This window comes from Pyrus communis, chromosome 1 (assembly GCF_963583255.1).
Source record: "Pyrus communis chromosome 1, drPyrComm1.1, whole genome shotgun sequence".
In the NCBI taxonomy this organism is placed as follows: Eukaryota; Viridiplantae; Streptophyta; class Magnoliopsida; order Rosales; family Rosaceae; genus Pyrus; species Pyrus communis.
This window is the reverse complement of record NC_084803.1, coordinates 7,211,352-7,237,782: the sequence shown is the minus strand read 5'-3', so window position 1 is coordinate 7,237,782 and position 26,431 is coordinate 7,211,352. Positions and strand designations below refer to the sequence as shown.

The 26,431-nt window shown below is 38.4% G+C and overlaps 5 protein-coding genes and 1 pseudogene across 5 annotated transcripts; 2 read left to right on the top strand and 4 right to left on the bottom strand.

Annotated features, from left to right (window-relative positions):
- Positions 1-291: 291 nt before the first annotated feature.
- Positions 292-2,556, bottom strand: LOC137744045 (3-ketoacyl-CoA synthase 11-like). The gene is made up of 2 exons (XM_068483910.1): positions 2,422-2,556; positions 292-2,252 (listed from the first exon to the last, which is right to left on the bottom strand). Exon 2 carries the CDS (start codon positions 1,972-1,974, stop codon positions 427-429), a length of 1,548 nt encoding a protein of 515 aa, XP_068340011.1. The 5' UTR covers positions 1,975-2,252; positions 2,422-2,556; the 3' UTR covers positions 292-426.
- A 1,713-nt stretch (positions 2,557-4,269) lies between these two features.
- LOC137740618 (carbon catabolite repressor protein 4 homolog 6) lies at positions 4,270-9,780 on the bottom strand. The gene is made up of 15 exons (XM_068480459.1): positions 9,584-9,780; positions 9,108-9,492; positions 8,860-9,026; positions 8,647-8,712; positions 8,020-8,072; positions 7,568-7,649; positions 7,387-7,433; positions 7,106-7,187; positions 6,809-6,901; positions 6,680-6,712; positions 6,515-6,603; positions 5,441-6,425; positions 5,257-5,342; positions 4,956-5,040; positions 4,270-4,747 (listed from the first exon to the last, which is right to left on the bottom strand). The coding sequence occupies exons 1-15, from the start codon at positions 9,668-9,670 to the stop codon at positions 4,676-4,678; spliced, it is 2,412 nt and encodes an 803-aa protein (XP_068336560.1). The 5' UTR covers positions 9,671-9,780; the 3' UTR covers positions 4,270-4,675.
- Positions 9,781-15,043: 5,263 nt separating this feature from the next.
- Positions 15,044-17,623, bottom strand: LOC137708653 (uncharacterized). Its single transcript, XM_068447777.1, has 3 exons — positions 17,375-17,623; positions 15,829-15,951; positions 15,044-15,482 (listed from the first exon to the last, which is right to left on the bottom strand). The coding sequence occupies exons 1-3, from the start codon at positions 17,526-17,528 to the stop codon at positions 15,271-15,273; spliced, it is 489 nt and encodes a 162-aa protein (XP_068303878.1). The 5' UTR covers positions 17,529-17,623; the 3' UTR covers positions 15,044-15,270.
- A 799-nt stretch (positions 17,624-18,422) lies between these two features.
- On the top strand, positions 18,423-20,118 carry LOC137739826 (uncharacterized). The gene is made up of 3 exons (XM_068479547.1): positions 18,423-18,738; positions 18,888-19,192; positions 19,288-20,118. The coding sequence occupies exons 1-3, from the start codon at positions 18,457-18,459 to the stop codon at positions 19,997-19,999; spliced, it is 1,299 nt and encodes a 432-aa protein (XP_068335648.1). The 5' UTR covers positions 18,423-18,456; the 3' UTR covers positions 20,000-20,118.
- Positions 20,119-20,186: 68 nt separating this feature from the next.
- On the bottom strand, positions 20,187-22,074 carry LOC137739833 (V-type proton ATPase subunit c''2-like). Its single transcript, XM_068479557.1, has 4 exons — positions 21,808-22,074; positions 21,632-21,709; positions 20,697-20,867; positions 20,187-20,603 (listed from the first exon to the last, which is right to left on the bottom strand). Exons 1-4 carry the CDS (start codon positions 21,936-21,938, stop codon positions 20,438-20,440), a joined length of 546 nt encoding a protein of 181 aa, XP_068335658.1. The 5' UTR covers positions 21,939-22,074; the 3' UTR covers positions 20,187-20,437.
- A 1,223-nt stretch (positions 22,075-23,297) lies between these two features.
- On the top strand, positions 23,298-25,445 carry LOC137733163 (protein ECERIFERUM 26-like; annotated as a pseudogene).
- Positions 25,446-26,431: the final 986 nt, after the last annotated feature.

The following is a 26,431-nucleotide window of genomic DNA, read 5'->3' as shown; positions in this document are numbered from 1 at the left end:
CAACTTTACATTTGTGTCATTTCGCTAAAATCATACGCGTTTTTCTTTTGTGGTATTGGATGAGGATCAAGTGATAGAGTTGTACCGGAGAGATGTCGATGCTGTATAGCTTTTGTTGAACTCGTCTGCTTCAAAAAAAATGAATTCAAAAAGAGATATTTTGAAGGTAATTTTGTCAAATTACTTAAAACGATTACAAACCCAAATCTCCATTAATTAAGGACACAAGCACATTAATTAAGTCAAAGATCCCACTGTAAATCACCAGTCTAATGGCATCCGTCTCATAACTAAAGCCAAACACTTCACTACAAAAAAAAAAATCATACTTGAGAAAACATGATGAAATACATAGAAAACGATCTGGAACAAGAAAACCAACTACCCTAACAGATTTCTTGAGGAACAGGGAATAGTCGACGGGAATCAGAGAGCTGAGACCTTTGGAACATCCACCGGGAACTGGTGGATCTCATCCATCCATGGATTCTTCTCCTCTGCTGGATTCACAGTTCTCAAAGCCTTCCAAACTGCACTGTTGCACTTGAACCCGGACCCGAATGCTATCTGCCAAGTTCGGTCTCCTTTCTTCATCCTCCCCTTGGCTTCTGTATAAGCAAGTTCGTACCAAAGAGAGCTACTTGAAGTGTTGCCAAATCTGTGAAGTGTCATTCTCGAAGGCTCCATGTGGTGGTCCGAAAGCTGCAAGTTTTTCTCCAATTCATCTAGCACAGCTCTTCCTCCGGCATGAATGCAGAAATGCTCAAAAGCCAACTTGAAATCCGGGATGTAAGGCTTCACTTTCATCTTCAAAAGTTTTCTCCCAACAAGCGTGGCAAAGAAGAGCAACTGTTCGGACATAGGTAACACAAGAGGACCCAAGGTAGTGATGTTGGTCTTCAAAGCATCCCCAGCAACCGCCATGAGATCCTTTGACAAAGAAACTCCAATTTTCCCGGCAAAATCCTCTTGTTGGGTAACACAAGAGAAGCACTTGTCATCCGAACCTTTGTGGGTCCGAACAGTGTGCACCAACTGATACTTGGATCGACGTCTGTCTGACCATTTGTTCGAAAGCAAAATTGCAGCTCCTCCCATTCTAAACAAGCAGTTTGAGACAAGCATCGATCTATCATTCCCGAAATACCAATTCAATGTGATGTTTTCCATGCTAATGACCAAAGCATAGGTATTCGGGTGGACTCGAAGAAGATCTTTAGCAAGATCAATTGAGATCAAACCGGCACTACATCCCATCCCACCAAGGTTATAACTAATAATATTCCCTCGCAGCCTGTAATGATTGATAATCATAGCTGACAAAGACGGTGTTGGATTAAACAAGCTACAATTCACAATCAAAATACCAATATCTTTCGGTTTAATGTAAGTTTTTTCAAATAGCTGATCAAGGGCACCAAACATTACCATCTCAGCTTCTTTTCTCGCCTCTGCCATACATGGATTGGGAGGCACCCGTATAACAGCTTCAGGTAGGTAGGTTGACTCCCCAAGACCCGACCTCTCAAGAATTTTGCGTTGAAACGCGAGGTTTTCCTCAGTGAATGTTCCTATCGAATGGGAACAGTTCATGAATACCTGCCTCGTGACTTTGCGCGCATCCTCCGGCTTATAGCACGAGAAATCAACAAGGTAAACAGGCCATGGACGAGAAAAGAAATAGAGGGTCAATAAGAAGACCAAAAGAGTCGAGCAAAGGACAACGGATATGAGATTGAACCTGAGGTGATCCCAAAGGTCATGGAGGTCTTGGAGTGAGAATGTAGACAGCTGTGCCAAGGTGAGAACAAAAAGAGGTGATAAAAACAGGTACATTCCATGGGTGATAAGGTAGTGGTATCCGAGCTTTACATACTTCAATTTCACGGACTGTTTGAAATCGGGAAGCTTCAATGAGGCCGAGGACACCGATGATGAAGGGATTAAAGGTGTGTTTAGATTGGAAGGTGACATTTTTCCGAAAATTCGAAGAGATACCTGACCCCTGATCTCAATAGAACAGTAGTCAAAGAAGTATGAATCCTCTTTCCTGAAAACCGAATTCAAACAACATTTCGGGTTACAGAATGCGATTTCGGGTAGAGGAATCAAAGATTCTAGGGACTGGATTTTCCCAGGGACATTCTGGTATATTTGGGGGTTTCAGGAATTAGATTTTCTCTGGATTATCAATCTTACAAGAAATTTAACGACAGAAAACAGCAAATGCAGCTCAAAGGACCTAAAAACCCCTGCAAAATAAACAGAAAGCACGTACCTTTTTTATGATTCTGTACAAAAAGCAGGCATTTTTTTACAATTTATACAAAAGATGAAGCTACAAACGAATAGATTGAAAGCATTGCATGCGACCCAGATGAGAAAATTGAATTCTGAGAAAACCCAGATGAGAAAACTGACCTGAAATTGCAAATCTGATGAGAAAGGTTGGATTTTTGCCTGAGAAAACCAAATGGTTTCTTCTGCTTTTCGAGTCACGTGAGTTTATGAGCGAGGAGGCAGAGTCGGGACAAAGAAAATGATTTTCAAATGCTGTTGCGTGTCTTGTGTTTGGGTTGACTCGTTGGTTTGCAACTAAAATATTATGATTCAGAATCACGCAGTTAAATGTTTCTTGAAAGCTTAAATTTTTAAATAAAATTAAATAATAATAATAATAATAAATAAATCTCTACCAATTAATAAAACACTCATTGTCAACCAAAATCCTATAAAATTATCAGTTTAACTTTTTAATTAAAACATAACATAAATAAGAAATATGGGGTAGAAATGTAGTTTCACATAACGAAATTTTGCTGTTTTTTTTCAAAACCTCACCTACATGCAATCCTAACATATCTCTAATTAAAATAATAAAAATAATAATAATAATAAAACTTCTCTCTCCCACATTCTCTATCACTCTCTTCCTCTCTTCTTCTATTTTAAAAACAAAAATAAAATTTTTTTTCACACACTTTATGTGTGCCTATATACTAGTAAATATATAAATAAAGAAGTAGAGTGACACTTTAAACAAACAGACAATATGTTTTCACGAGATAGGTTACCAAACACAAATAGGATAGGTTACCAAACACAAATAGGTTACCAAGTGCAAACTACTTCGACGGCTTGACCTGTTAACATTTGCCAAGAACTAGGCCTGCTCACAAGAAATGTCACATCACGAGATGATATGCGTTCGAGCATGATTAAGGTCAAAGATTTAATGAATTAAGTTTATTGATAAAAGATCTTGGTGCATGGTATGACTATATACACCGATACACTGATGTATACTAATATATCATTGATAAGTTTTCGAACATGTTTGTCACACGGCAACGTGTTGTTACCAATTCATATTTTTGTAATAAAATTTCTATAGTGTTCTTGAATATAATATAGTGTAAGCCTGACACAACCGATATGTTAAGGATACAAATTATAATATTAAATAAATAAATACATGTTTTATGATTGTCTGGCTAAATTGAATCATTATTTTTCTAAAATATAAATACACGTTAATACATAAATAAATTGATAATATCACGTGATCTCGTACTTTAGTCCCATCATTTTGCTTATATTTATATTCTAAAGTACAATATATAGGTAAGAGAGATTTTAGGTGTTTTGACTTTCGAGTATGGATTGTTACTAAATTATGATCAAAATCTCACCCTTTTTCTTGGATATTTTTCGTGTTTTAAACCAAATTCCTTGTTGTATGGTAGATCGAAGCAAAACCCGAATTTGGCCAAGAAAAAGAAGAACAAAACCAAACCCTGGTTATCACTTCATGTTGAACTGGTAAAAGTCTCTGTCATCGAACGATTGTTGTACTTTTTACGATATACAACGACCACCCTGTTTTTTTACCACACGTCGACGGTAGACTAGTAGCGTAACGTTTTGATTTGATAATACAATGTCATGAGTTATTAATTTAGAACTTTAGAACCTCACCCATTACATGCAAGTCTCTTTCTAAAAAGCAAGAACGTATTCGAAGGAAAATATGAACAAGTTCAAAGTACGAATACTTTCAAGGCTTTTTTGCTCATGATCAGTTTTTGAAATTTGGTTGCTTAAATGATCCGTTTTTAGCATGTTGCCGTTATATCATCGTTGTATCGTTAATATATGGACAATATGTCATCGATATCTCGTCAATATTTGAATTCGTTAATCTTATCAACAAAATGTCAAAGTGAATTATTTAGCTAATTGCCCTACTTCAAACTTTTACAAATGAACTTGGAATAAAAAATAGCAACCATTAAGGGCGGAGTTAAGAATTTTCACATAAACGGTAAAAATTATTTTCTTCCTCGTGTCTAATGTGACGGGCATAACCAATTTTTAGGGTGAGCCGGTAAGGTGAGGTGAATTTGAAAACAATTGGCACCAAATTTCACCCTTCTCGCATCCGAACCGTTGATACAGGTGACGAGTGACGAGTGACGAGTGCCAGACGGTTCAATTCTAATTTCCTAGATAGCAACTGTAGAACTGAGTACCATGCAGATCAAAAGTATATACAGGAGGTTGCTGCAGAACCTGTGACTAGAAGCTCAACGAGTTTGACAACCGTTCCCGCAATTTCTCCGATTGCAATCCCCTGATGTCGAGGGCTATACTGCGGCGGACTTCTGTGTTGCTCTTATGATGATTGGTCAGAATTGTTGATGAATGACAACTCAGAAGCCAATGCAATATGATCACTACCCCATTTCTGCAAAACCGTCCCGAAAAATTATACCTCACAAATATGTCTCTCCAGTTCTTTCATTCAACCAGGATTAATCCATGTCGTTTATTATATATCGCTTCAGTTGAAAAGTCTACTCTTATAAACGTAATTTTAATTCATTCCCTTTTGCTTTCCCTAAACTAGTAAGTAGATATCGTTCTCTGTATAATGTTCGGTGGAAAACCCGTACCTTGGTTGGGAACCCTGAAGTCCACTGCATAGCTTGCTTTGGAATAGGAGCAAGCACCCTGACAGTCTGCAGACCTTCGGAACGCCTGGTATTAAAAAAAGAAAATTATAAGAAGCAACAATAGGTCTCAACCTATTCCGCGGGCTCAGAATAAGAAGGTAAATTGTCAGACAAGAGAGTGGTACACGAACTTTATTAAAACAGATATGTAATTACTAAACGAGTTCTCGACTCAAAATCTGATAAGAAGAATAGGATGACAGGAAATGCACATGGAAAATCAGAACCATAGAAAATTTACCAGATGTAATCAACCGTGCCCAAGAATAATTTATTATAACTGGTCACCTGGGGCTCCCCACTTGAATCTCTGGTGCCAGAACAATCCTGCAAAGATGATACTAAAAAGAGTAAATGGCCAATTTGCAGATCAAACAGTAATGCTCTAAATAACGTTCGATCAGGATATTAGACAATATGCCTACCTCAACTTCAGTATATGTGCTCTTAAGCTTCAGAGGATGTTCCAAAAGAGTGTGTTCCGCATTGCCTGTGGCAGTTTCTATTTCCATCGGAGTCCATAGTGATGGATCATAATAGGTTCTCTCCGCATTGGGTGATGCCAAAAATGCTGAGTTGGGAGTAACTGAAGTAAAATCAGATGGAAAGGCATCTTCCATATCGTGTAATGCAGATATAAACGTTTTATCATCTTCAGCTGTATTTTCATCTGCCGGAACGGCTTCATCTAGCACATTAAGAGATAAACTTTCCATATTTTTCTGCAATTCAAGGTCAGCACTAGCAGATGGACATGATATGTCCACTTGATGTGAGTCTGAAGGGCTTTCCCCCTCGACACCAGAAACTGGATCAGAAGACATATGCCCTAAGTTTTCCAATGAAGAGACTTTGCTATCATCGGTAATGGAAGCCTGGTTAGATAGCTTAGACAAAGGAACTTCTGAGTCAATAGGAACCACAGAATCTGGATCAGTCCCTTCCCTAATAGAATCATTGTCCCTCGTAGAGAGATGTTTATGGATATCACAGTTCAACCTTTCTTTCTCTAGGCAAACATCTGAATTCAAATGTCCGCTCGATAATCCATGATTTGAATTAGAGGTGAAATCCACTTTTTCTTCGTATCCCATCTCAGTCACATGGAATGCTGATCCAGTTTCAACCTCAGAGACATCTAAAGAGTTCTGCTTAGTTTCTTGGTTCACATCAACATCTTTGGAACCGTCATCTTTTCCAAAATGCACATTGGGGCAAGACTTATCAAAAACGTCTGGAGTGTCAGTACTTTGAGGCTGAGACAAGTTGTTCGCTAATGGAACACTCTCTGCACTACTTTCTGGATTATTTGGGTTCTGGATATCCAATGACAGATTGCCCGAGTTCAATCCAGCTTCCCTCCCATCTACAATTGGTGGACCTTGAGCTATATGACTAGCAGGTCCAGCCCTACAATATTTTGTCACGTTTTCAAATCAAAATACAAGCGGTACTCTCAAATATAATTGTCCCCACTAGTCACCTCCTACAAACCTTACCCATAATTACGATCATATGACCTTGGTGCATAAATTTGAGCTGAAGCTTGTCCAGATACCTTATCTCTGTCAACTCCAGACAAATCTAACTGCAAAGTATGATGCAAGATATATTTGTAATTTACAACTGCAAGGAGGTCCAAAATTGAGAAGAAATGAGCTTACCTTCTGTTCTGAAATAAAGTTGTATAACGGACTCTGACAAAAATAAATAAATAAGTGTTACGGCCACATTAAAACAAAAAAGAGAACTCCAATGCTGCAATAAATATCCTTCAAGTGGTATACGCAAACCTTAGGTGTACAATTGAAATCCCCACAAAGAACAATTGGAGCATCATTCCAGATTTTGGAAACAGCATGAGCCCTATCCAAAAGAACCCTGACCTGTTCAAAGGAAAGATACAGGAAAATGTGATTTGAAGTTTCTGGTTGAATGAAAACTTGAGCATCACAGAAGTTAAAGTTTGTGATGGATTCCACACCACTCAAGCAGTTAGTTCCATATATCGGCCAAACACTTTTTATCGCTGGTCGATGTATATACAGAGAGAGAGAGAAAGAGAGAGAGAGACTACAATGGTCCACTACCTGGCCAAGCTTAATTTCTCCCCGTCTAGGGTTGTAAAGCACATGAATGTTACAAATGACAACTTTATTAGTACCTGTTGAGCTACAGATATGAAAGCAATTCAGTTATAAAATCTTAATAGAAAAGACAGAACTGTCTTCTACTGTTAAAACTAGTAGGTTCATCCAAATATTAATCAAACCTGTATGAGGCATCCTAATGACAGCATGCGTGTGGGGTGTGTGCGTGCGTGAGTGTATATCATGAATGAAGGTAAGTTCTTTAAAGATTCTTAATTTACCTTGTTGGTAGAGCTGCAATATTTTTGGTGCTATTCTGACGTATTGACTGTTAACAAAGAAACTAATAATATTTGTATGAAAGCATATCAAACAAAAGAAAAAATGACAAACCAATTTTGAACAATCAGAAATAGTGCTGGTTATTACATGGAAGTTTCAAGATATAAATATTCCGAGTACCTCTAGCACGCATATTTGAGCAACATTATCCCGAAGTCCAAGCTTATTGAACTCGATGGATTCCTCATGGACCAACTTGAATCTATAAAGGCAATTAAGGTAGAGATCAGTACCAAATCAATTTGCTCAGCACATAAGATACCAGCAGGTTAAGTCTGAAAAGATGAATACATGTTAAAACAAAGTAGTAACAAAGAAATCCCGAACAAAATACTTAAAGTGGTGCAAAAAAGGCTTAAATCAAAGAATAGGATAAGATAAGGATAGAAATATCAGCGCGAACTACTTTTTATTTTTAGCTAGTACAGGCGCATATTGACCTATACTGATGATTCATAGTAAGTAAATAAACTTCTCCCGGAGCAATAGCAGCATGGTAAATTGGATGAATGACTGCTCAGTGTTCATACATCAAGGGGATATCTAAAAAGTAAAAACTAGACATATTCTACCTTGACGATCTCCAAAAAATTGCACATCCATCAACTGGATTGCCAGTCCTCATCTGTACAAACCAAAACATTGTTACAGTTCTACCATCCATGAACAACTATTTTTTTTTTTTTTTGGCAAATAAACAACTTGATGAACTGACTTTATCAAACAGAGAACTTTTTGAGTTGCTGAAAGTTAGCCCAATTAATCTCTTTTCCTGGCCTTTACTACTAGAAAATTTATCTGCATGCAAGGACAACACGAAAAATGGCATCCTTCTCCTAATATCATGCACCCTCTCTTATTTGGTAGAATTAAGGGCAACATGCATCCTCTTATAGTTATTTTTATGAGCCAATTTGAAGTAATAACTGTTAATGGTATTTCTTGCACAATATAAACCACCTATATGGATTTATCCATCTACCAATCTCCGTAAAACCCTCACTTTTTCTGGACAGTTCTTGTTCAAAAATCTTTGTTTCTAATCTATCTAGTCCACTGCACTAAAAATATTTTCTATTGATGCTCAAAAAGGTGTCGAGCCTCTATATAATACCAAAAATGTAAAGAGGGAAATCTTAACATATGATATGGATGTCCTTGCGTTAGCAAAGCAGCAACATAAGCATTTTTAAGCACACCTTCCAAATGCCGATGTACCCTTTAAGCTTCAACTCCTCCTCAAGGTCCTCAAATTTATCAACTTCCTGCAATCAAAACGTCAGTCAAGTGCATCAAAAAGCAAAGCACAAATTAAAGATATTTCAAACACAACCGCCCCAACATTCGATATTCTCACTGAACTATACAAAATTAACGGAATGTTGTCGAACGCTGCACATAAAAACCAACACCTGAAGGCACATTATGTCGGGTGACCACAGCCCGAGCTCGAATATCAAATTTCGCTTTCTCCACAGCCAGTCCATCATATGATGAGGTATGTGATAGTATAGCTTACTCCGGTGATCGTTAGCCAAGTAATCGGCTAGTATGTTATATGACAACACAGTAAACCTCTCTGCCAACACGAAAACCATAAATTCAAAAACTAAGCTTAAACCAAATAACCTCCGATTAATTTGTGATTATGGTCGATTACCACAAGTAGGGGACGGTGTCATTTTGGCAAATTCCCAGTTCCGATAGTCCAAGGGTTTCGGCCGAGGCCGGAATTGCTGCGGCGGCCGAAACTGCTGAGGGGGGCGAAACTGATGGGGAGGCCGAAATTGCTGATTCGGCCGGTACGGTTGATTGTGATCGAGCTGCGGAGGACCGCGGAAGTGGTTGACATCGAAAGACGGCGGCGGAGTCCGACGATAGGAGGTTTGGTTGGGGAAGGGTCCGGAATCGCCTTGCCGGGACCCTAGATTGGCGTCGCGGACTGAGCGGAAGTGGGAGTCTCCGGTGACGTAGTTGTTCCTACCGCCGCCTGAGTAGGGGCGGTTGGAGAAGCCTCTCTGCCATGGGTTTCGCCCACCTCGGTACTGTGAAAGAGAGAGCACTGGTTAGTTGAAAGTTTCAGAGCCATTTTTGAAATTAAAGAGAGAGAGAGAGAGAGAAAGAGAGAGAGAGTACAGGAGGGCGCGAAGACATGGTGGTGACGGCGGAGTTGGTGGCGGCAGCGGCGAGGAATTGGAGGGAAGGAGGAGGAGCGTGTCTCATTTTGACGGAAGGAAGGTAACGGTTTTCCGGATGGCAGTAACCGGGTCCCTTGTCACAAACATCGGCGGGACCCACACGTGGCTAGGGAAAAACTTGGATTACAAATTTCAGTTCGAATCGAAAATTTTTTCTCGAGTGAACAATTTCGAAGGTTTTTGGATGTACCCGTCCGATTGGAATTTTATTAAACTTGTTTTATCATATTCTTCTCATATTTAGATTTGATTTTTTCGTATTTTGTATATATATCATACTATTTATATTTAAAATGTTGTCTAACATAATTTTTAAATGATGCTAAGGAAATTAAATTTTAAACTAAATGATGTAGTTGTTGATGGATTTGGATCCTCGCCGGATCCCCTCTATGAGGATCCTAGTGATCAACAAAACCAGACCGTTGATCAAAAATCGTGCGGTACCAATTAAATGCTTTTTATATTTTTAAACGTAAAGCACCATCGTTTTATGTGAAAAATATAAAAAAGGAAAAAATTGTGGCCGCACGATTTTTTATCAACGGTCCGTGTTCTTTAATCCCTATATCCCAAGGGAGGGGATCCAACGAGGATTCAAATCTGTTGTTGATGATCATATTACTTAAGCATTGATTAATGTATTTATTTTTTATTAATGACACATAACAAATTTAGTTTAAAATTTTTACATTCCTAACATTACTCATAATTTTGTGTTATACACTCATGCAAGATCATGCATATTTCGCAAAATTCCAATAAAATATTGAATGGTAAACACATAAAAGTTTTCAAAGTCTTGCAAAATGTACGAGATCCAAAGTATGTTCACAAAAATTTTGAGATAAAACCAATTCTGAAATTTTAGATAAATTCCAATAATCCAATATTTCGAAATTGAAACTAATATTTCATTCCAAAACTTTTTTTTAATTGGCATTGGAATACTTGCTTCCGATCTAATCCGACAGAAAATCACTCTTACTGTAACATCCCACATCGCCCAGGGGAGTAATCCTTAAATGTATATTCACATCCTTACCTAGCACGAGGTCTTTTGGGAGCTCACTGGCTTCGGGTTCCGTAGGAACTCCGAAGTTAAGCGAGAAGGGGGCTAGAGCAATCCCATGATGGGTGACCCACTGGGAAGTTGCTCGTGAGTTCCCAAAAACAAAACCGTGAGGGAATGGTAAGCCCAAAGCGGACAATATCGTGCCACGGTGGTGGAGTCGGGCCCGGGAAGTGATCCGCCCCGAGCCGGGATGTGACAATTTGGTATCAGAGCCTAACCCTAGTCGTAGTGTGCCGACGAGGACGTCGGGCACTTAAGGGGGGTGGATTGTGACATCCCACATCGCCCAGGGGAGTGATCCTTAAATGTATATTCTCATCCTTACCTAGCACGAGGCCTTTTGGGAGCTCACTGGCTTCGGGTTCCATAGGAACTCCGAAGTTAAGCGAGAAGGGGGCTAGAGCAATCCCATGATAAGTGACCCACTGGGAAGTTGTTCGTGAGTTCCCAAAAACAAAACCGTGAGGGAATGGTAAGCCCAAACCGGACAATATTGTGCTACGGTGGTAGAGTCGGGTCCGGGAAGTGATCCGTCCCGAGCCGAGATGCGACACTTACCCTCGCTCATCCATTCCTATTTAATTGAATTTTGTTTTGATTTCATTAGTTTTTTTTTTCTTTCTATTTTATGTTAAGTACAACATTAGAAGGTGATTCTAAATTGGTCTCAATTTTTAAAAATAGTTAAAATTAGACATATGTTAAGTCACTAATTTTAGGTATTACATGCCCAAATATTGAAGTGGGTTTATGTCACATCCCGGCCCAGGTCTCCATCACATCTTGGGCTCGACTCCACCGTAGCATGATATTGTCCACTTTGGGCCCCTACCATACCCTCATGGTTTTGTTTCTGGGAACTCACACAAGAACAAAACCGTGAGGGTATGGTAGGGGCCCAAAGCGGACAATATTGTGCTACGGTGAATTTGAGCCCGGGATATGATGAGAACCCGGACCGGGATGCGACAGTTTAACTCTTAATTCATCTATGGCTACATTTGGTAGCACATTCTTGTAATTAAGCAGGGTATTAAATTAGTTGGTTGGATGAGGCCATTGAGTCTCGCAAGTCATTTGCGAAGCCTTAAATCCTTAACTTGACCCCTTTTAGCCAAGGAAACTTAGAGTTTAACTTGGCTAAAAGGATTTGACTTACGGATTTTAAAGTTGATGACAAGTGAAAATCACTTTTAGTATTTGGAGTGATCTAACAGATGTTCAATTTTTAAAAATTGAGGTAATTATTTTAATTGTTTTAAAAGATTAAGGCCTTAACCACCCCAATTGCATTTAACTTCATTGTTTGGTTCCCATTACCCTAGACTATCCCTCGAGAATAACTACTCAAGCCCCTTTGCGAACAACTCTAGGCCATATCGACATCCATCGAGTATAACATCAAGCAAATATAACACTCGAGACAAAAGAGATAACTCAACAATCATTTGAGATGAGCTCGAGTTGTTTTTGAGAGGGCTCGAGTTATCTCGAGCAATGGAAACTAGGAAATGGTTTAAAAGTAATAAGGATTTGTTAAATTGATAACCAAAAATTCAAAATGAAAGAGTTTAACACAATCATCTTCGAGTTGTTGCTCGTCCTTGTCAATTGATTTTCGTAAAGTTGTAAGTGCAATCATCTTCCAGTGTCTTTGGCAACAATCATTTTCTAGAGCTACAAATATGAGAACACCATTAGATCATATGATTAATAACGACGTTTCATCATCCGTTTGGATTTGTCAAATCCAATGAGCGAAAGATAATCACCGGCGTACACAAATTTCATCTCATATTCTGTAACAAGTGAAAACACAACAGTACATATATGTATATACACTATTGGTGAATGCTCAAGAGTCTCAACAATAGTTTTGTGTCTGTCACGTATTGAATCTTGCAGATTGCTTTCTTTAGAAATCAACGAAACGTTTTCTCCATGTTTTTATGTTGTACTGTTACTTATCAGGTACATGGAACCGTTAGTATATGGGGAGTAGCCGAAGAGTATGAGAGACTTAGCCAAGGAAGGGCTCCCGACTTTCATCGAGGAAGAGAAGAAGCTGATAAAGGGGTTTTTCGATTTTATTGGCATCAACTACCATACCGCAAGATTTAACTGGCATCCTTTCCATGTACTTTGCAGCATAGTAGTTGATGCCAATAAAATCGAAGGACCCGACCTTATCAGCTTCTTCTCTTCCTTAGTGAAAGTGGGCAGTCTTTCCTTGGCTAAGTCTCTCGTACTCTTCCGCTACTCCCCATATACTAATGGTTCCATGCACCTGATAAGAAACAATACAACATCATTAAACTTGGGGAAAACGTTTCGTTGATTTCTAAAGAAAACATGTTATTCTATACAAGAGTGACGCCCAAGTACAACATAAGCGATACTTCTTCCGGTTATATAACACGAAAAATATATCTAAGACTTCTCACTAATTAACCAACCAAAATCGAGTTGTAGAACTGTGTCTTCTGCTGAATTTGAATAAGGCTCAACGTAGTGTCCTACCAGACTCGTTCCAATTTTTCCTCCCTGTTTTCCTTTCAAAACAAGTAAAAAAAATAAAGAATCATGAAACTGATGGCAAATGAAAAGAGTGTTATTCACCATGAACTAATGTTTTGTTGGTTCATGGACTTCCTTTTCACTGGTCTTGAAGAAGAAGAACACAGAAATCAGAATCAAGAGAGATATTTGAGGAATTAGAGATGATTACAAGTAGAACAAGAGGATAGCGGGAGTAGTAAACTCAGGATCGATCCATGGCGAGTGATAATATACTCACATATTCTGCAGAAATGAAGAATGAAACGAAGCATAGGTACAAGATCAGAGGGGGGAGAGAGAGAATTCTAGAGAGCAGTTGTTTCTTGTGTCCCAAATGAGTATTTGTTAGGTACTTATATATAGTGCAGCACCTACACTCTTTCACACGCAGACTAGTTCAGTATGGCGATGATTTACACCTAGCATGGGGTTGTGGCTACGGAGCAAAGGACATGCCAAACTTTACTCATCATCGCTTACGAAGTTTTCCCCTTTAACTAATATCGATATAATATCACGTGCTAAAATATACTCATCACTTGACCTAAAGCAAAAAATATTGATTGACATCATTTTTTCTAGTTTAAAAATTGAACTCTAGATCAACGTTTACAAAATATAGTTTAAATATATAGTCTTTCCAGCATTTCTCGCCACATAAATGAGTTTATGAAAAATTATTCAGATGTGTTGGGATAGTTGAGTGTTTAAGGTTTAGGGTGGGAGGGACAGCCAGAACTTTTACCATATATAACAAAGGGAACTTAAAATTCAACACCCAGCTAATTAATTAAAGAGGGTGCATGGTCCATTTGGTTGGTAGGAATGGGCGATGCTAGGTGCATAAAAAAAAAAAAGGGTAATCTCAAAGCAACAAATTGGATTGGTTAATGCGCCCACATGTCATGATTAGCTAGTCAAGGAATTAGGAAAAAAAATTATTTCCGGATCTTTCTCCAAAACTCACTGATCAAGTGATCCGGACCCTTAAAATTTAATTCAACGGTAAAAAATTATTATAGCTTTTAAAATTTTTTACTAACTTCTCTGTTTTGGCTAAAGGTCCGGATTACTTAATCCGTGGACTTTGGAGGAAGAGACCCGTAAATGATCTCTTTCCAAGGAATTAGGCACGTAGTGAGATGTTCTGAATATTATATGAAAGAACTCATAAGAAAAATATGTCAAAATAATAATATATGATGGTTTTTTAGCCAAGAAAAAAAAGAAAGTAGTAAGCCTATATGGTTAAATGGTTCAAAGGAGCATTTAGTGGGATGTTGGGACGAGTTCACTGAGAATTTTAGGTTTAGGTTTTGAGAGGGTGGGAGGATTCAAACTTCACGTCTCGGCTGTAAGTGAAAATGCTCTTAACCACAAACAATACAATAGGCCAAAAGCTAATTTGTGAAAGGTGTGACAAATGTCTTGGTTTGTTTTATTTTGATGGTGTTATCCACACTCATTTTTACTTCTCGCACACTTCTCTTAATTTTCGACCGTCATATCGAATAAATTGAAGAACATTAACGGACAAATATTAACAAATATGTGTGAAAGGTAAAAATAAGTGTAAATAGCACTACCCTTTTATTTTACCTTTTTGTTACACTCTTTAAAGGTTTGCCGTGTTTTCACCCAAGTCACATGAGTTTTCCTAGATTACAAGAATAATCTCTAAAGTTTCAAATTTATTTTACTAAATTGTCCACTTTTCCAAAATTCCACCATTTCTCCTCATTTTTGCTGAAGTGCCGAAAACCCTTGGTCCTGATAAATTAGAAAACTTTCAAATGATCATAAGCTAATCCGATCAACAAACGACAGTCATTTCTCCAGAAATACAGCAGACGAACAGTCACATAACTTAGCTTTCGAACAAATTTTAGCAAGTTCATAACTCTAACAACCAGACATCATCTAGCATAATTTAGAAATAACAAAAGATCAAAATTTAATGTAACAACTTCCCCATTTGATAGCTTTGACATTTATTTCTTTGTCTGAGTGATATACTTGGTAAGAACGTAGCAGTCTGGAGGGGTGATGTTCGTGTAATAATTCTGGATGGTTTCCGTGATTTCGAACCCAAATTTCTTGTAGAAGTTTATGGCGTCCTCATTGTTTGTCTGAACATGCAAGTATATTTCTGAAATATTTTGCTTGGCGCACAGATCAAGAGAATGGTTCAACAGTTTTTTACCTGCGAAAATCCCACAACTTAGATAAGAAAACTATGCGGTTGTTAATATCCAGATTAAGCAAATATTTTGCCGTAAGACAGTACCACCAAAAAGTATGAGGACTTTTTCTTGACACCTTAATCTTAATTCTATTAGACATTTAAATAACAATTCACTGTATATATAACAAGTCGTATCCAGAAGGTAAACTCGACCAAAGCATGGTCGTATCGAGAAGGTAAACTTGACCAAAGCATGGTTCATGTATTTCGACCACGGTTGTAACCAATAAGCATGACTTGGTGGTTTCTCAAACAGACTCCCCCCTGCCATACCAAATTTATAATACGAACAGTGCTTGCTTACCAATGCCTAGCCCACGGTATGGTGCTAAAACTCCCAATGTCATGATGTACACGCGGACAGCTCCATTTTCCTTTTTCTCAAGCCGGCATGCAATTGCACCAACACATATATCACTGAAATATGCTGTACAAAAATAATAGCAGGAATTAAACTTTCCTCTTTCATAATGTTAGTCAATTTGGCATGTAGTCAACTTCAACATAGACACGAGTGCTACGGGTATACCTACACAGGAAAGGTTTGCAATTTTGTTTACATGTACCAGGTATAATTATCGATCTAGCTTTCTAGACCATATATGCACCTTCAACGAGATACTGTAAGAAGTGGACTATCATTGCTCGGTGAATAAGCTTGTTAAACTTAAACAATAGTCTCACATTGGTCCTCACACAATAGCATACGGCACATCCAATTCATAACAGGATACCTTTGAAAATGCTCAAGCTAATGTCCGACCAACTTCTTCATTCTTAATGACCCTCTTTGCACGTCTAATAAGACATACAACATCGTCCTCCCAAAATCATGCCGACATATTAAAAGAACTAGCACTACAAAATTTTACTGGGGAAGTAGGTTATAAAAATAAACATAACTCATCAAAGAAGACATCTAATTTTGTTTGGGTGGTGCTATCCACACACCCATTTTTACCTCTCACACACCCCACTCAATTTCCGGCCGTTCGATCGTACGAATTGAAGAAGATCAATGGACAAAAATTAACAAGGATATGTAGGAGGTAAAAAGGGGTGTGTGAATAGCACTACCCTTTTGTTATTGAGGAACTGATATAGATTCAGGGGATAGCTGATCACTCAACTACCTCACTAATGCTGCACCAGAACCTCGTCATTTATCTTCAAAAATACGTAGTTCCTCACGGTTTTTTTAGAACACCAACAAACAGAAACAATTGACTTAAGACACATAACTATTGAACCAAGCATTACTACCATAACTAAAACTACCCAAATCCCTGACATAATAATAACTTTCCATCCCCAATTTACTTGAAGGTCCCAAACCCCTGAGTAAGCTATTAGAAAAATAGAGAGTAAGCTAGTAGATTTGTGTTATCAACACTCTTCAAAAGTCTATCTGAGTGAGTGAAATCGGCATTTCAAAATGCAAAGAGCTAACATCCAATATTTCTCAGCGCAAGCCATAAACAAGTTCCATTTTCGGATAACCAGAAGCAAACAAACAACAACGAAGATTACGAAATACCCAGAACGAACAAACCACAAAATATTCACAGAACAGTAATTAGAAGTAGAACATAATTACAAGCTCAAATTACTATATCCCATCAAATCTTTCACAAAATAACCAATAGCCAGATGAGATTTCAGGGCATTTGAATAAAGAACCTACATTTGTAACACAAAATAAGCAAACCCCACAAAACAATATGCATAATTAAGCAAAACCCAGAAAATATTAAGCAAAAATAAACAAAACCCAGAAATATTATGCAAAATTAAACAAGACCCAGAAAATATAATTAAAAAATAATAAAGACTGAGAATCGAAGCTCAACCTAGCTTGGTGAAATCGCCAGAAGCGAGGGCATCGGCGTAGTACTTGTCGTTGTAGCGGACTGGGAAGAGGGCAGTGTTGAGTTTCTTCAGCTGCATCACGTTCTTGTCCCGCAGTCCGTCCAGCGAGCTTTGGACCTCGCGCCCAGCCCCCATTTCTCCACGGAGAGTTTTGCTTCACAGAGAAGATGAGCAGAGAGAGAGAAGAGGAAGAGAGGGGAAGGGGGACGGTTTGGAATATTGTACGGACATTGCATCTTTGGGTTTTTGTGGGAGTGGTATGTGGTCCGGGTCGGGTCATGGAGGTAATAGTTTGATGGTTTGGGTCACATCACAATTGGTAAAACCTTTAGATGTAGGCCCATTAATAAGAAATGTGGTTGATTAGACTATGAATGCTTGGCTCCTCAAATATACGAAATGATTTTCTCAAAACATTGGCTGATTTATTCAAACCGTATAAGCGCAGACGTTATACGTGTGTAATTTAAATTTGTTTATTATTTGTTATGAAAATATTTATATCACTTCTTAAAAAAAAAAAAATTGAAAAAAAGAAATTTGAGCGTGGAACTTTGAAGAAGGGGTTAAGGGGGTGGTTTTGCAGTGGGAAACCTGGGTTTAAGGAAAAACCTCCTCCATTATTTTTTAAATAGGATATGTTACGTTTGCTTGCCTGTGAGGTTCATGTAAAAAACAAAAAATTAGAGTGATATGTAATTATTAAGTCGCCGTGTTTTTAATTTTGTTTAGCTTCGATGAGAGGATTAGAGTAGTAATTTCATAAATTTTTGGATGATAAATAGTGTTCCATTAATACGTAGCTTAGATATATTATTCTATAAATACTTTTAGTTAAAAAAGCGACTAAAAATAAAATTATTTAATTAATCAATTATATTCTGATAATTTTTTACAGTTTAATGGCTGCCAAAAAAAAAAAAATTATGTTGGGTCGTACAACATTGTTAGTATTTTAGAGAAACCAATATAATTATCTTGTAGTGGTCCTATTGTCTTTTAGTCGCCACCCAACTTTCTTCAATTCACCAAAAAAGAAGAAGTAAAAGGACTCTCTTGACCTATGGAGAGAGATAGAGCGAGGGAGAGGAGGAGAGAGATGAGTCTGAAGAAAAAACCCAAGGCAGTAATTGTGGGAGGGAGCATAGCAGGGGTATCATGCGCCCACTCGCTCATATTAGCGGGGTGGGATGTTTTGGTGGTGGAGAAATCATATGCTCCCCCAACTGGAAGCCCAACTGGGGCTGGACTTGGCCTTGACCCTCTCTCTCTCAGACTCATCCAGTCATGGATTAAAGACCCTGACCTTCTCCACAAGGCCACTCTGCCGCTTACAATTGATCAGGTACAAGAAACAGTTCTCTATTCTATATCGTTGGATTGTAAATCGAAATCGAATACTTCTGACGCATATGCAAAATGATTATACACACGTGAAAAACTGTGATTTCTTCGGTTTTCTAACGAGCGTGGATTTTTTATGGTGTTGTGTAGAATGATGCAATTGATGGTGAGAATAAGGTGAAATGGACGCTGACTAGAGACGAGGACTTCAACTGCAGAGCAGCACATTGGGCTGACCTGCATGCCCTTCTGTACAATGCACTACCACCAAACCTGTTTCTTTGGGGTCACCATTTCCTATCTTTCTCCATTTCCAGTGACAAGTCTTCGGTTATAGTGAAGGCTTCATCCCATCGGACCAATGAAATCATCGAAATCGTCGGTGATTTGCTCGTTGCGGCGGATGGATGTCTCTCTTCGATCTGCCACAGTTTTGTCCCTGACCATAAACTGAGGTTTGTTATGTCAAGTGTCAACTTTTTCATGAAAATTTTCATGTTTTGAGCTTGTAGTGTGTTGTGATATCATGATATTGTGTGTGTTTTGTTAGGTATTCGGGTTACTGCGCATGGAGAGGGGTGCTTGATTTTACTGGAAATGAGAGTTCAGAAACCTTAACCGGCATCCGAAAGGAATACCCTGAGCTTGGGAAATGTTTGTACTTTGGCTTAGGTTCTGGGACGCACACCGTGCTATACGAGCTTCTGAACCGAAGGCTGAATTGGATTTGGTATGTCCACCAACCTGAGCCTGATCTGAAGCATAACTCGATGACCATGAAAGCGAGCAGCGACATGATCCAGAGTATGCACCAAGAAGCAGAGAAAATGTGGCTTCCAGAGTTTGTGAGAGTGATCAAAGAAACAAAAGAGCCTTTCATCAATGCCATATATGACAGTGATCCTTTAGAACAAATCTACAGGGACAATGTTGTACTAGTTGGAGATGCAGCTCACCCCACAACTCCTCATGCCCTAAGAAGCACGACAATGTCGGTAGTAGATGCTGCGGTGCTAGGGCAATGCTTGAAGAAGTGGGGAGCAGAAGATTTGCAATCAGCTCTCGAAGAATATCAGTCAATTCGGTTACCAGTCGTGTCCAAACAAGTCCTGCACGCAAGGAGAATGGGTCGGATTAAACAAGGCCTTGTTCTTCCTGATAGACAGCTTTTCAACCCCAAGATTGCTAATCCAGAGGAGTGCCAAGAGCTGCAGCAGAAATTCATGCCCTTTTTCAGGGATGTTCCACCCATACTACTTTAATTCAACCAGATAATCGTCAAGACGCATCGTCTTTCCGGTTCTGTAGCCAATAAAGCATGATCCCTGTTTTGAGTATTGTTGTTCGATCTTTGTATAAGCAAGATTAAAAGTTTAAACTCCGACTATTTGTACACAATAATGAGCATTCAAATCAAAGCTGTTTATAAACCGACGTCGACGATGCATATGAACAAATGATTCTGTTATTCATTCAAAACTAAGATAATATTGTCTACCACCATGATTGAGGAAATGCTTAACTCATCCTTATACATCTCTCGCACAACTCATTCCCATCGGATTAAATACAACCTAAGATTGATACAATACGGAAAAATAATATTTCCACAGCAGCTTTAACATTCCTAATGGTGAAAAGAACATATTACACGTAACATTGTCGTTATGTGATGCCAAGTTTTACTAAGCAACGCATCATCATTTCGAAGGCCATGTAGCTTGAGCTGACATTATGATTCCCACAATCACTCCAAACAATCCAAGTGCGCTGCCAAAGATTTCGATCACAAGGATCTTCACGAAAAGTGAGGAGTTTTGGGCATCGGATAATGCGCAGCTGCTTCCAATAATTCCCACGCATAACCTGCCGCAGAAACAAAATCATTGTATGGTAAGAGCCATAGGACTTTTTGGAAATTCTAAAAGAAATGTGAGAAAGAAGGCTAAAGATATGAACCCGCAGACAAGGTTTGCAAAGCCCACGATTATCCCAGAGGCGAAGATTGCATATCCAGCTCTAAGAGACTCAGGTGCATGCATCTTTGATGTTGGAACATTCTCCAACTTTGTTTGTAGAATAATTGCAACAATAACACCATATATAGCAACAGCTTCACAAAAAATAACACTGCAAGAGAAAATGCATCCAGTCCAAGTCAGTCCCAAAACACATCATTGTAATGTCACACTCGAGCATTTCCAACCAGCAGTGCTACGTTAAAGTTGGAAAATGCAAGGTGCATCATTATCGATATGCAAATTTCCTACAATGGTGTTAAGAAACAGTTTTCAGGAGTGTTTTAATAGATGGCACAATTGTCCATCCATCAATCAATTAACCAAGCTAGTTTTAAGTCTGATTGCCAATAGCAATACGATCCATCTATCTATTAAGAACTTTCGTTCAAAAAAGATAACACTGAGACAACCAATCCAGTCCAAGTCAGTCCCAAAACATCATCATCTTAATCACACACTTAAGAATTTATAATCAGCAGAGTTACGTTAAAGTTGAAAATTCAAGGTGCATCGTCAAAGATAAGAAAATCTCCCACATAGGTGTGAAGAAACAGTTTTCGGGAGTGTTTAAATAGATAACACAATTCTCCATATATCAATCAATCAATCAATCAATCAATCAATCAATTAACCGAGCTAGTTATAATAAGTGTGATTGCGAATAACAATACGACCTATTTTTCAATTAAGAAATTTAATCCGCTATTGAATTCAATTACTGGGATGCTACTCCAAATCATGAACATAATCCCAATTTCTAGTATTTACATTCACTATATGTTTGCGTTATGAATCCAAAACCAAAAGCAGATGCTAAAATTAAATGAATATGTAATAAAAAAAAAAGGGAGTAAATTTCAGAAATTTCATTACCTAATGAGATTCTTAGAAGTGATACGAGGGGCCTTGACTGCTGCACCGATCAAACTGCTCCCAGTAATATAAATCCCCCTAATTGCCACAACAACTTACACAATTTAGTAACTAATTAACCCACAGATTATAACTTTAATCAACAAATGAAGGGGGAATAAGGAAAGGGGGAGAACCAGGCGGCACCGAGGACGGAGACGCCGATGGCGACGGCGATACCGATAGCGGAGAATGTGTAGGGAGAGATCTGGACAAGGGCACGTGCCCAGGAGCTCGAGTAACCCACCGCTATTGCTGCACCTGACATTTTCAGAAACCCTAATCCTTGATGTGTGAAATTGGGGGTGAGGATTTGGGGAAGGGAGTAGAGAGAGGGAGGGTTTCTGATCTGATTCGTGATTGATGCGAGAAATTTCGTGAGATGCGGAGGATGGAGATTGTTGTTTAGCACGCGCAGGATGCGCGCGTGTTTTTTCTTCTGGTTACTTGTGTTGTCGACATTTGAGGTCTTCAGTTGGGCTGTGTTTTGGGTTTGGGTCTGTAGGCCCAATGGACTTACAATTGGGCTTCTAAACAACTAAGATATTATTAGGAAGTTTAATGCATTAACTTACCAACGTCAACGTAATTCCTGAAAATCTTAGTGAACACTACATATGTGATAGGACTGAGTTATTCATATTTCATTTGATGTTCGAGGACGAATTCAAGGCTAAGAAGTGGGAAGCAAGTGAAAAGAGAAATCGAAAACAATAATGTTGTTTAAGCAAACAAAATTGGTACACTTGCCGAGAAATTCTCTAATTAAGATGAACTTATCATTGCATGAACAACCCTCATGTATTAGAGATTGAGTGGACTTTGTGTTTTGGGTAAATTACATTTTCATACCTCATGTTTGGGGTCTATTTCAATTCCTTATAACATCTTCAAAACATTTCACTTTCATACCTTAAGTACTATTTTATTTCAAAATAATACCTCCGTTACATTTTACATCCATTGATCCGTTAAATGTTAACGTGGTTGCCACATATATGTCATGTGGCTGCCAAATGTCTTCCACGTGGCAAAACTTTTTTTTTTAAATTTAAAAAAAAAAACATGTATTAAAAAAAATATATAAAAGAAAAAAACTTGAAAACGCAGAAACCCACCCCACCCCTACAACCCATCTTCTCCCTCCCAAGCATCCCAACATCCCTAAACTTGCAACAACATGAAGAAGAAGAAGAAGGAGAAGGAGGAAAAAAAAAATCCCATAAATCATCCTCGTGCGGGGCTTTTTGGTTTTTTTTGGGGGGGGGGGGGAGGGGGGTGGCGATAGTTTCAAATTTCTTTTTTTTCTTTTTTTTTTTTGTCCTTTCTTCCTCCCTCTTCCTCCTCCTCTTCTTCTTCTTCTTCTTCTTGTTGCAGATGTGGGTCGGTTGGGAGAGGGAGGGATAGTTTCAATTTTTTTTTTTCTTCCTCCCTCTTCTTCTTCTTCTTCTTCTTCTTCTTCTTGTTGCAGATGTGGGTCGGTTGGGAGAGGGAGGGATAGTTTCAATTTTTTTTTTCTTCCTCCCTTCTTCTTCTTCTTGCAAACCTTGGGTCGCTATGTATTTCAATTTTTTTATTTTTTATTTTATTTTTTAGGTGAGAAAATTCAGGTTTTGGCTGGGATGGGATGGGTATTTGGATGGGAGGGGAGGTGAAGAGAGTGGAGGAGAGGGAGGTGGTTGGGATGCTTGGGAGGGAGAAGAGGGGTTGCGGGGGCGGGGTGGGTTTCTGCGTTTTCAAGTTTTTTTTTTAATTTTTTTTATAATTAAAATTTAAAAAAAAAAAAATTTGCCACGTGGAAGACATTTGGCAGCCACGTGGCATATATGTGGCAGCCATGTCAGCATTTAATGTATCAATGGATGAAAAATGTAACGGAGGTATTATTTTGAAATAAAATAGTACTTAAGGTATGAAAGTGAAATGCTTTGAAGATGTTGTAAGGAATTGAAATATATCTCAAACCTGAGATATGAAAATATAATTTACCCCTGTGTTTTTATTGAAGTATTCGAAAGAAAAATTCACATTAAGTTTAGGAATAATCAAGCTTGAATTAATGACTTTCACCACGTCAAGGCGTCAATCCATCGCTAAGTTATATCCCTTCCTCTGTCCCGTATAGAGAAATAGAACTCATCTACAAGCGAACAGTGGTGAACACGAAGCCCGTCCAAGACGGAAAAACCTACCCTCTATTGGTTCATGACCGCCACATGGAGGAGAACCACCTTAGAATGGTGTTGTACTATCCATCAACCGAGGTGCCAAGGGAGCCTTGTGAAATCACAACGAAGCTTAGAGAGTCCCTGGCGGTAGTGCTCACAAATTATCAAATAATGACGAGCCGATTGCAGAAGAATGACAAAGAGCAGTGGATGATAAAGTGCAGTGATGCGGGCGTGAGAATGATTGAAGCTAAGGCAAGAGGGAGTTTGGAGGAATGGTTAAAAAATGTGGATAGGGAAAAGGAGCTTATGCTTGTTTATTGGGAGGAAATGTACCATAAACCTTATTTTTGGTCCACATTTTATGTTCAGGTAATCATGTTAGTACTCCGCTGCATTACTATCTTCGTTTGTACACAATTATGTCTATATCTTTTGCAACATATAAATTAATCACGTGATGAGAGATAGATACGTAGTTGTATACAACTGGTTACGTTTAAGATTTTCTCCTTGTAACATAGAAATATGCTCTTGGTAAACAATTTGACATACTATGTAGTACTCTAATTGAATATTAGTACGGCCGGTTTCTTGCTAGGTACATCGTTGTTCAGATTGATCGTTGAGCAACATATCATTTTCTCATATTAACATTTTGTAATATTGTCCCTTTTTCTTTTGTATAGCTTACGGAGTTTGAGGATGGTGGATTAGCAATTGGGCTGAGTTGCACTCATGTCCCTGCAGATCAAACTTGTGCAACCATGTTTTTCAAAGCTTGGGCTGGCACGACGTTCTTCGGCAAGACGATGCATCCTATATTTTCCCACCCGTTGCATCGCGGGGGCCTGGAAACAGAAGTCCGAACCAAAAGCCCTATGCTGCCTTGATTAACCTCTACAAAACCTCCATCAACAAGTCATTTCACCTTGTCGGCACAAAACACAGAACTATTGCTCTTGCTTTTTCGGACGATATGGTTCGGGCTTGTATGGCCATGGCCCAGCCAACCCATTGGTGCAACTGACAAATCAAGCCCAACACCGTTTGAGGTCCTTGCTGGGGTGTTGTGGATTTGTATTAGCAACGTGAAAGGAATGAGAGGGGCTTGTTTACATGTCCATATGCATGGATATGAGAAAGGTTTTGAGGTCAAATAAAGGCTCCTTTGGAAATTGCATGGTTTGTAACAAGGTTCATCTAGGAGGTTTCCAAAAAGAGAAATTTTCACAAGCTGCAAGTTCTATAAGTGAAGTGGTGGCAAAAATGGATACTAGGGAATCATGGATTTGATAGAGTGGCTTGAATGTAACGACGACCAATCTCCATCCTTGATGAACGGTTGCAATCTCATTTGTTCGAGCTTAGAGGCCGTGGACCCTTTTTCGGCCATTTTTTAAGATGTGATTGCACCTATTCATGTGTCGTGTTATATTGAGCCGGTGTTCAGATTAGGGCAAGTTTGGATTCTTTCGGCAAAACCAGAAGATGGTGAGCTAAGTAGGGTGGTACTGGTTACGCTTCCACGTGATGAGGCTATAAAAATGTGTGAAGACAATCTTATTTTACACATCTCTCTGACTATCTTGATGGATGTGAAATAACCCTAACTAGGTTTAATACAATGGTTCCAATTGTTTCCTGATAAACACTGGCTAACTGCTAGTCTTTAAGTACAATCCCAATACATATTGTAGCAAAAAGTGATAATCCATTATCAAAATTTAATTTAGTGGTTACTACAATACATCTGAGTTTCAAATGGTATATACATATTTGTAACAGGCAGTCCAACTATTTAAACTTATGTATGCTTCTTTGATTTTGTAGTACACCAAAAATTTAAGTATAATAGTAATACTACGAGACTGGGTTTCTGAGTGCATCCAAATACTCCTCTACATAAGATGCTTATGATCATAAAGATTGGGACAAGCCGTATAAGTTAACCCATGAAAAATGGACACATTTGATTTTGCTACAAAATTAGGAACTGCAGTTAGGACATATATTATTTTACCTGCTCCTCGAAATTAAACATGTCAACAGGATACTCGTAGAATGGAAAGCATAAACTATTTTTTAAAAGTCGCCAGAGAAATATAATACACCACCGCACAATTCATTGTTGTCTTCCATATTTCCAAAGATGATTGTGTTTTCCTTCATCCAATCTTTAGCAGAAGCTCCCAGACCATGACGTGTTATATTATATATCTAAACCACAGCAGCCTACATTCAGTGTATTTGTATATTAAACTAGGATTTACTTATATTTTTTGTTACAAAAATAAGGTTTCGATTGTTGGATTTCTAGTATATAATTTTTTTGGTTGCCTTGATTTCTCTCTTGCTTAATTTTTGTATGACTTAACTATATACCTTAAAATGGGGGTCAAAACGCAATTATTCATCTAAACAATCTAATAACATTTTGTTTTGGTTATATTAGATAATGTTTAAAGTTCAAATTTTATGAACGAATGTTATTAAACAAAAAAAGGTCAAAAGTATTGAGGCATTCGGTTCACCAATCGTCCGGCCATATACATGCACTTTTAGGGCTAGAAAGGAATAGTATATAGAAAGC

What these genes read in the sequence shown, in the direction of transcription:
- LOC137744045 (XM_068483910.1), bottom strand. Translation starts at nt 1,974, where the DNA reads ATGTCACCTTCCAATCTAAACACACCTTTAATCCCTTCATCATCGGTG.
- LOC137740618 (XM_068480459.1), bottom strand. Translation starts at nt 9,670, where the DNA reads ATGAGACACGCTCCTCCTCCTTCCCTCCAATTCCTCGCCGCTGCCGCC. An exon ending in ATTTCAATTGTACACCTAAG is followed by an intron (nt 6,713 to 6,808) that starts GTTTGCGTATAC and finishes TATTTTTGTCAG; the next exon opens with AGTCCGTTATACAACTTTAT. An exon ending in CTTCAGGGTTCCCAACCAAG is followed by an intron (nt 4,748 to 4,955) that starts GTACGGGTTTTC and finishes ACGGTTTTGCAG; the next exon opens with AAATGGGGTAGTGATCATAT.
- LOC137708653 (XM_068447777.1), bottom strand. Translation starts at nt 17,528, where the DNA reads ATGGGGGCTGGGCGCGAGGTCCAAAGCTCGCTGGACGGACTGCGGGAC. An exon ending in TGGCGATTTCACCAAGCTAG is followed by an intron (nt 15,952 to 17,374) that starts GTTGAGCTTCGA and finishes ATTTTTGTACAG; the next exon opens with CATATTTCAGTGATATATGT. An exon ending in ATACCGTGGGCTAGGCATTG is followed by an intron (nt 15,483 to 15,828) that starts GTAAGCAAGCAC and finishes GGATTTTCGCAG; the next exon opens with GTAAAAAACTGTTGAACCAT.
- LOC137739826 (XM_068479547.1), top strand. Translation starts at nt 18,457, where the DNA reads ATGGAGAGAGATAGAGCGAGGGAGAGGAGGAGAGAGATGAGTCTGAAG. An exon ending in TGCCGCTTACAATTGATCAG is followed by an intron (nt 18,739 to 18,887) that starts GTACAAGAAACA and finishes GGTGTTGTGTAG; the next exon opens with AATGATGCAATTGATGGTGA. An exon ending in GTCCCTGACCATAAACTGAG is followed by an intron (nt 19,193 to 19,287) that starts GTTTGTTATGTC and finishes GTGTTTTGTTAG; the next exon opens with GTATTCGGGTTACTGCGCAT.
- LOC137739833 (XM_068479557.1), bottom strand. Translation starts at nt 21,938, where the DNA reads ATGTCAGGTGCAGCAATAGCGGTGGGTTACTCGAGCTCCTGGGCACGT. An exon ending in TCCGTCCTCGGTGCCGCCTG is followed by an intron (nt 21,710 to 21,807) that starts GTTCTCCCCCTT and finishes TGTGGCAATTAG; the next exon opens with GGGGATTTATATTACTGGGA. An exon ending in ACTTCTAAGAATCTCATTAG is followed by an intron (nt 20,868 to 21,631) that starts GTAATGAAATTT and finishes TTTCTCTTGCAG; the next exon opens with TGTTATTTTTTGTGAAGCTG.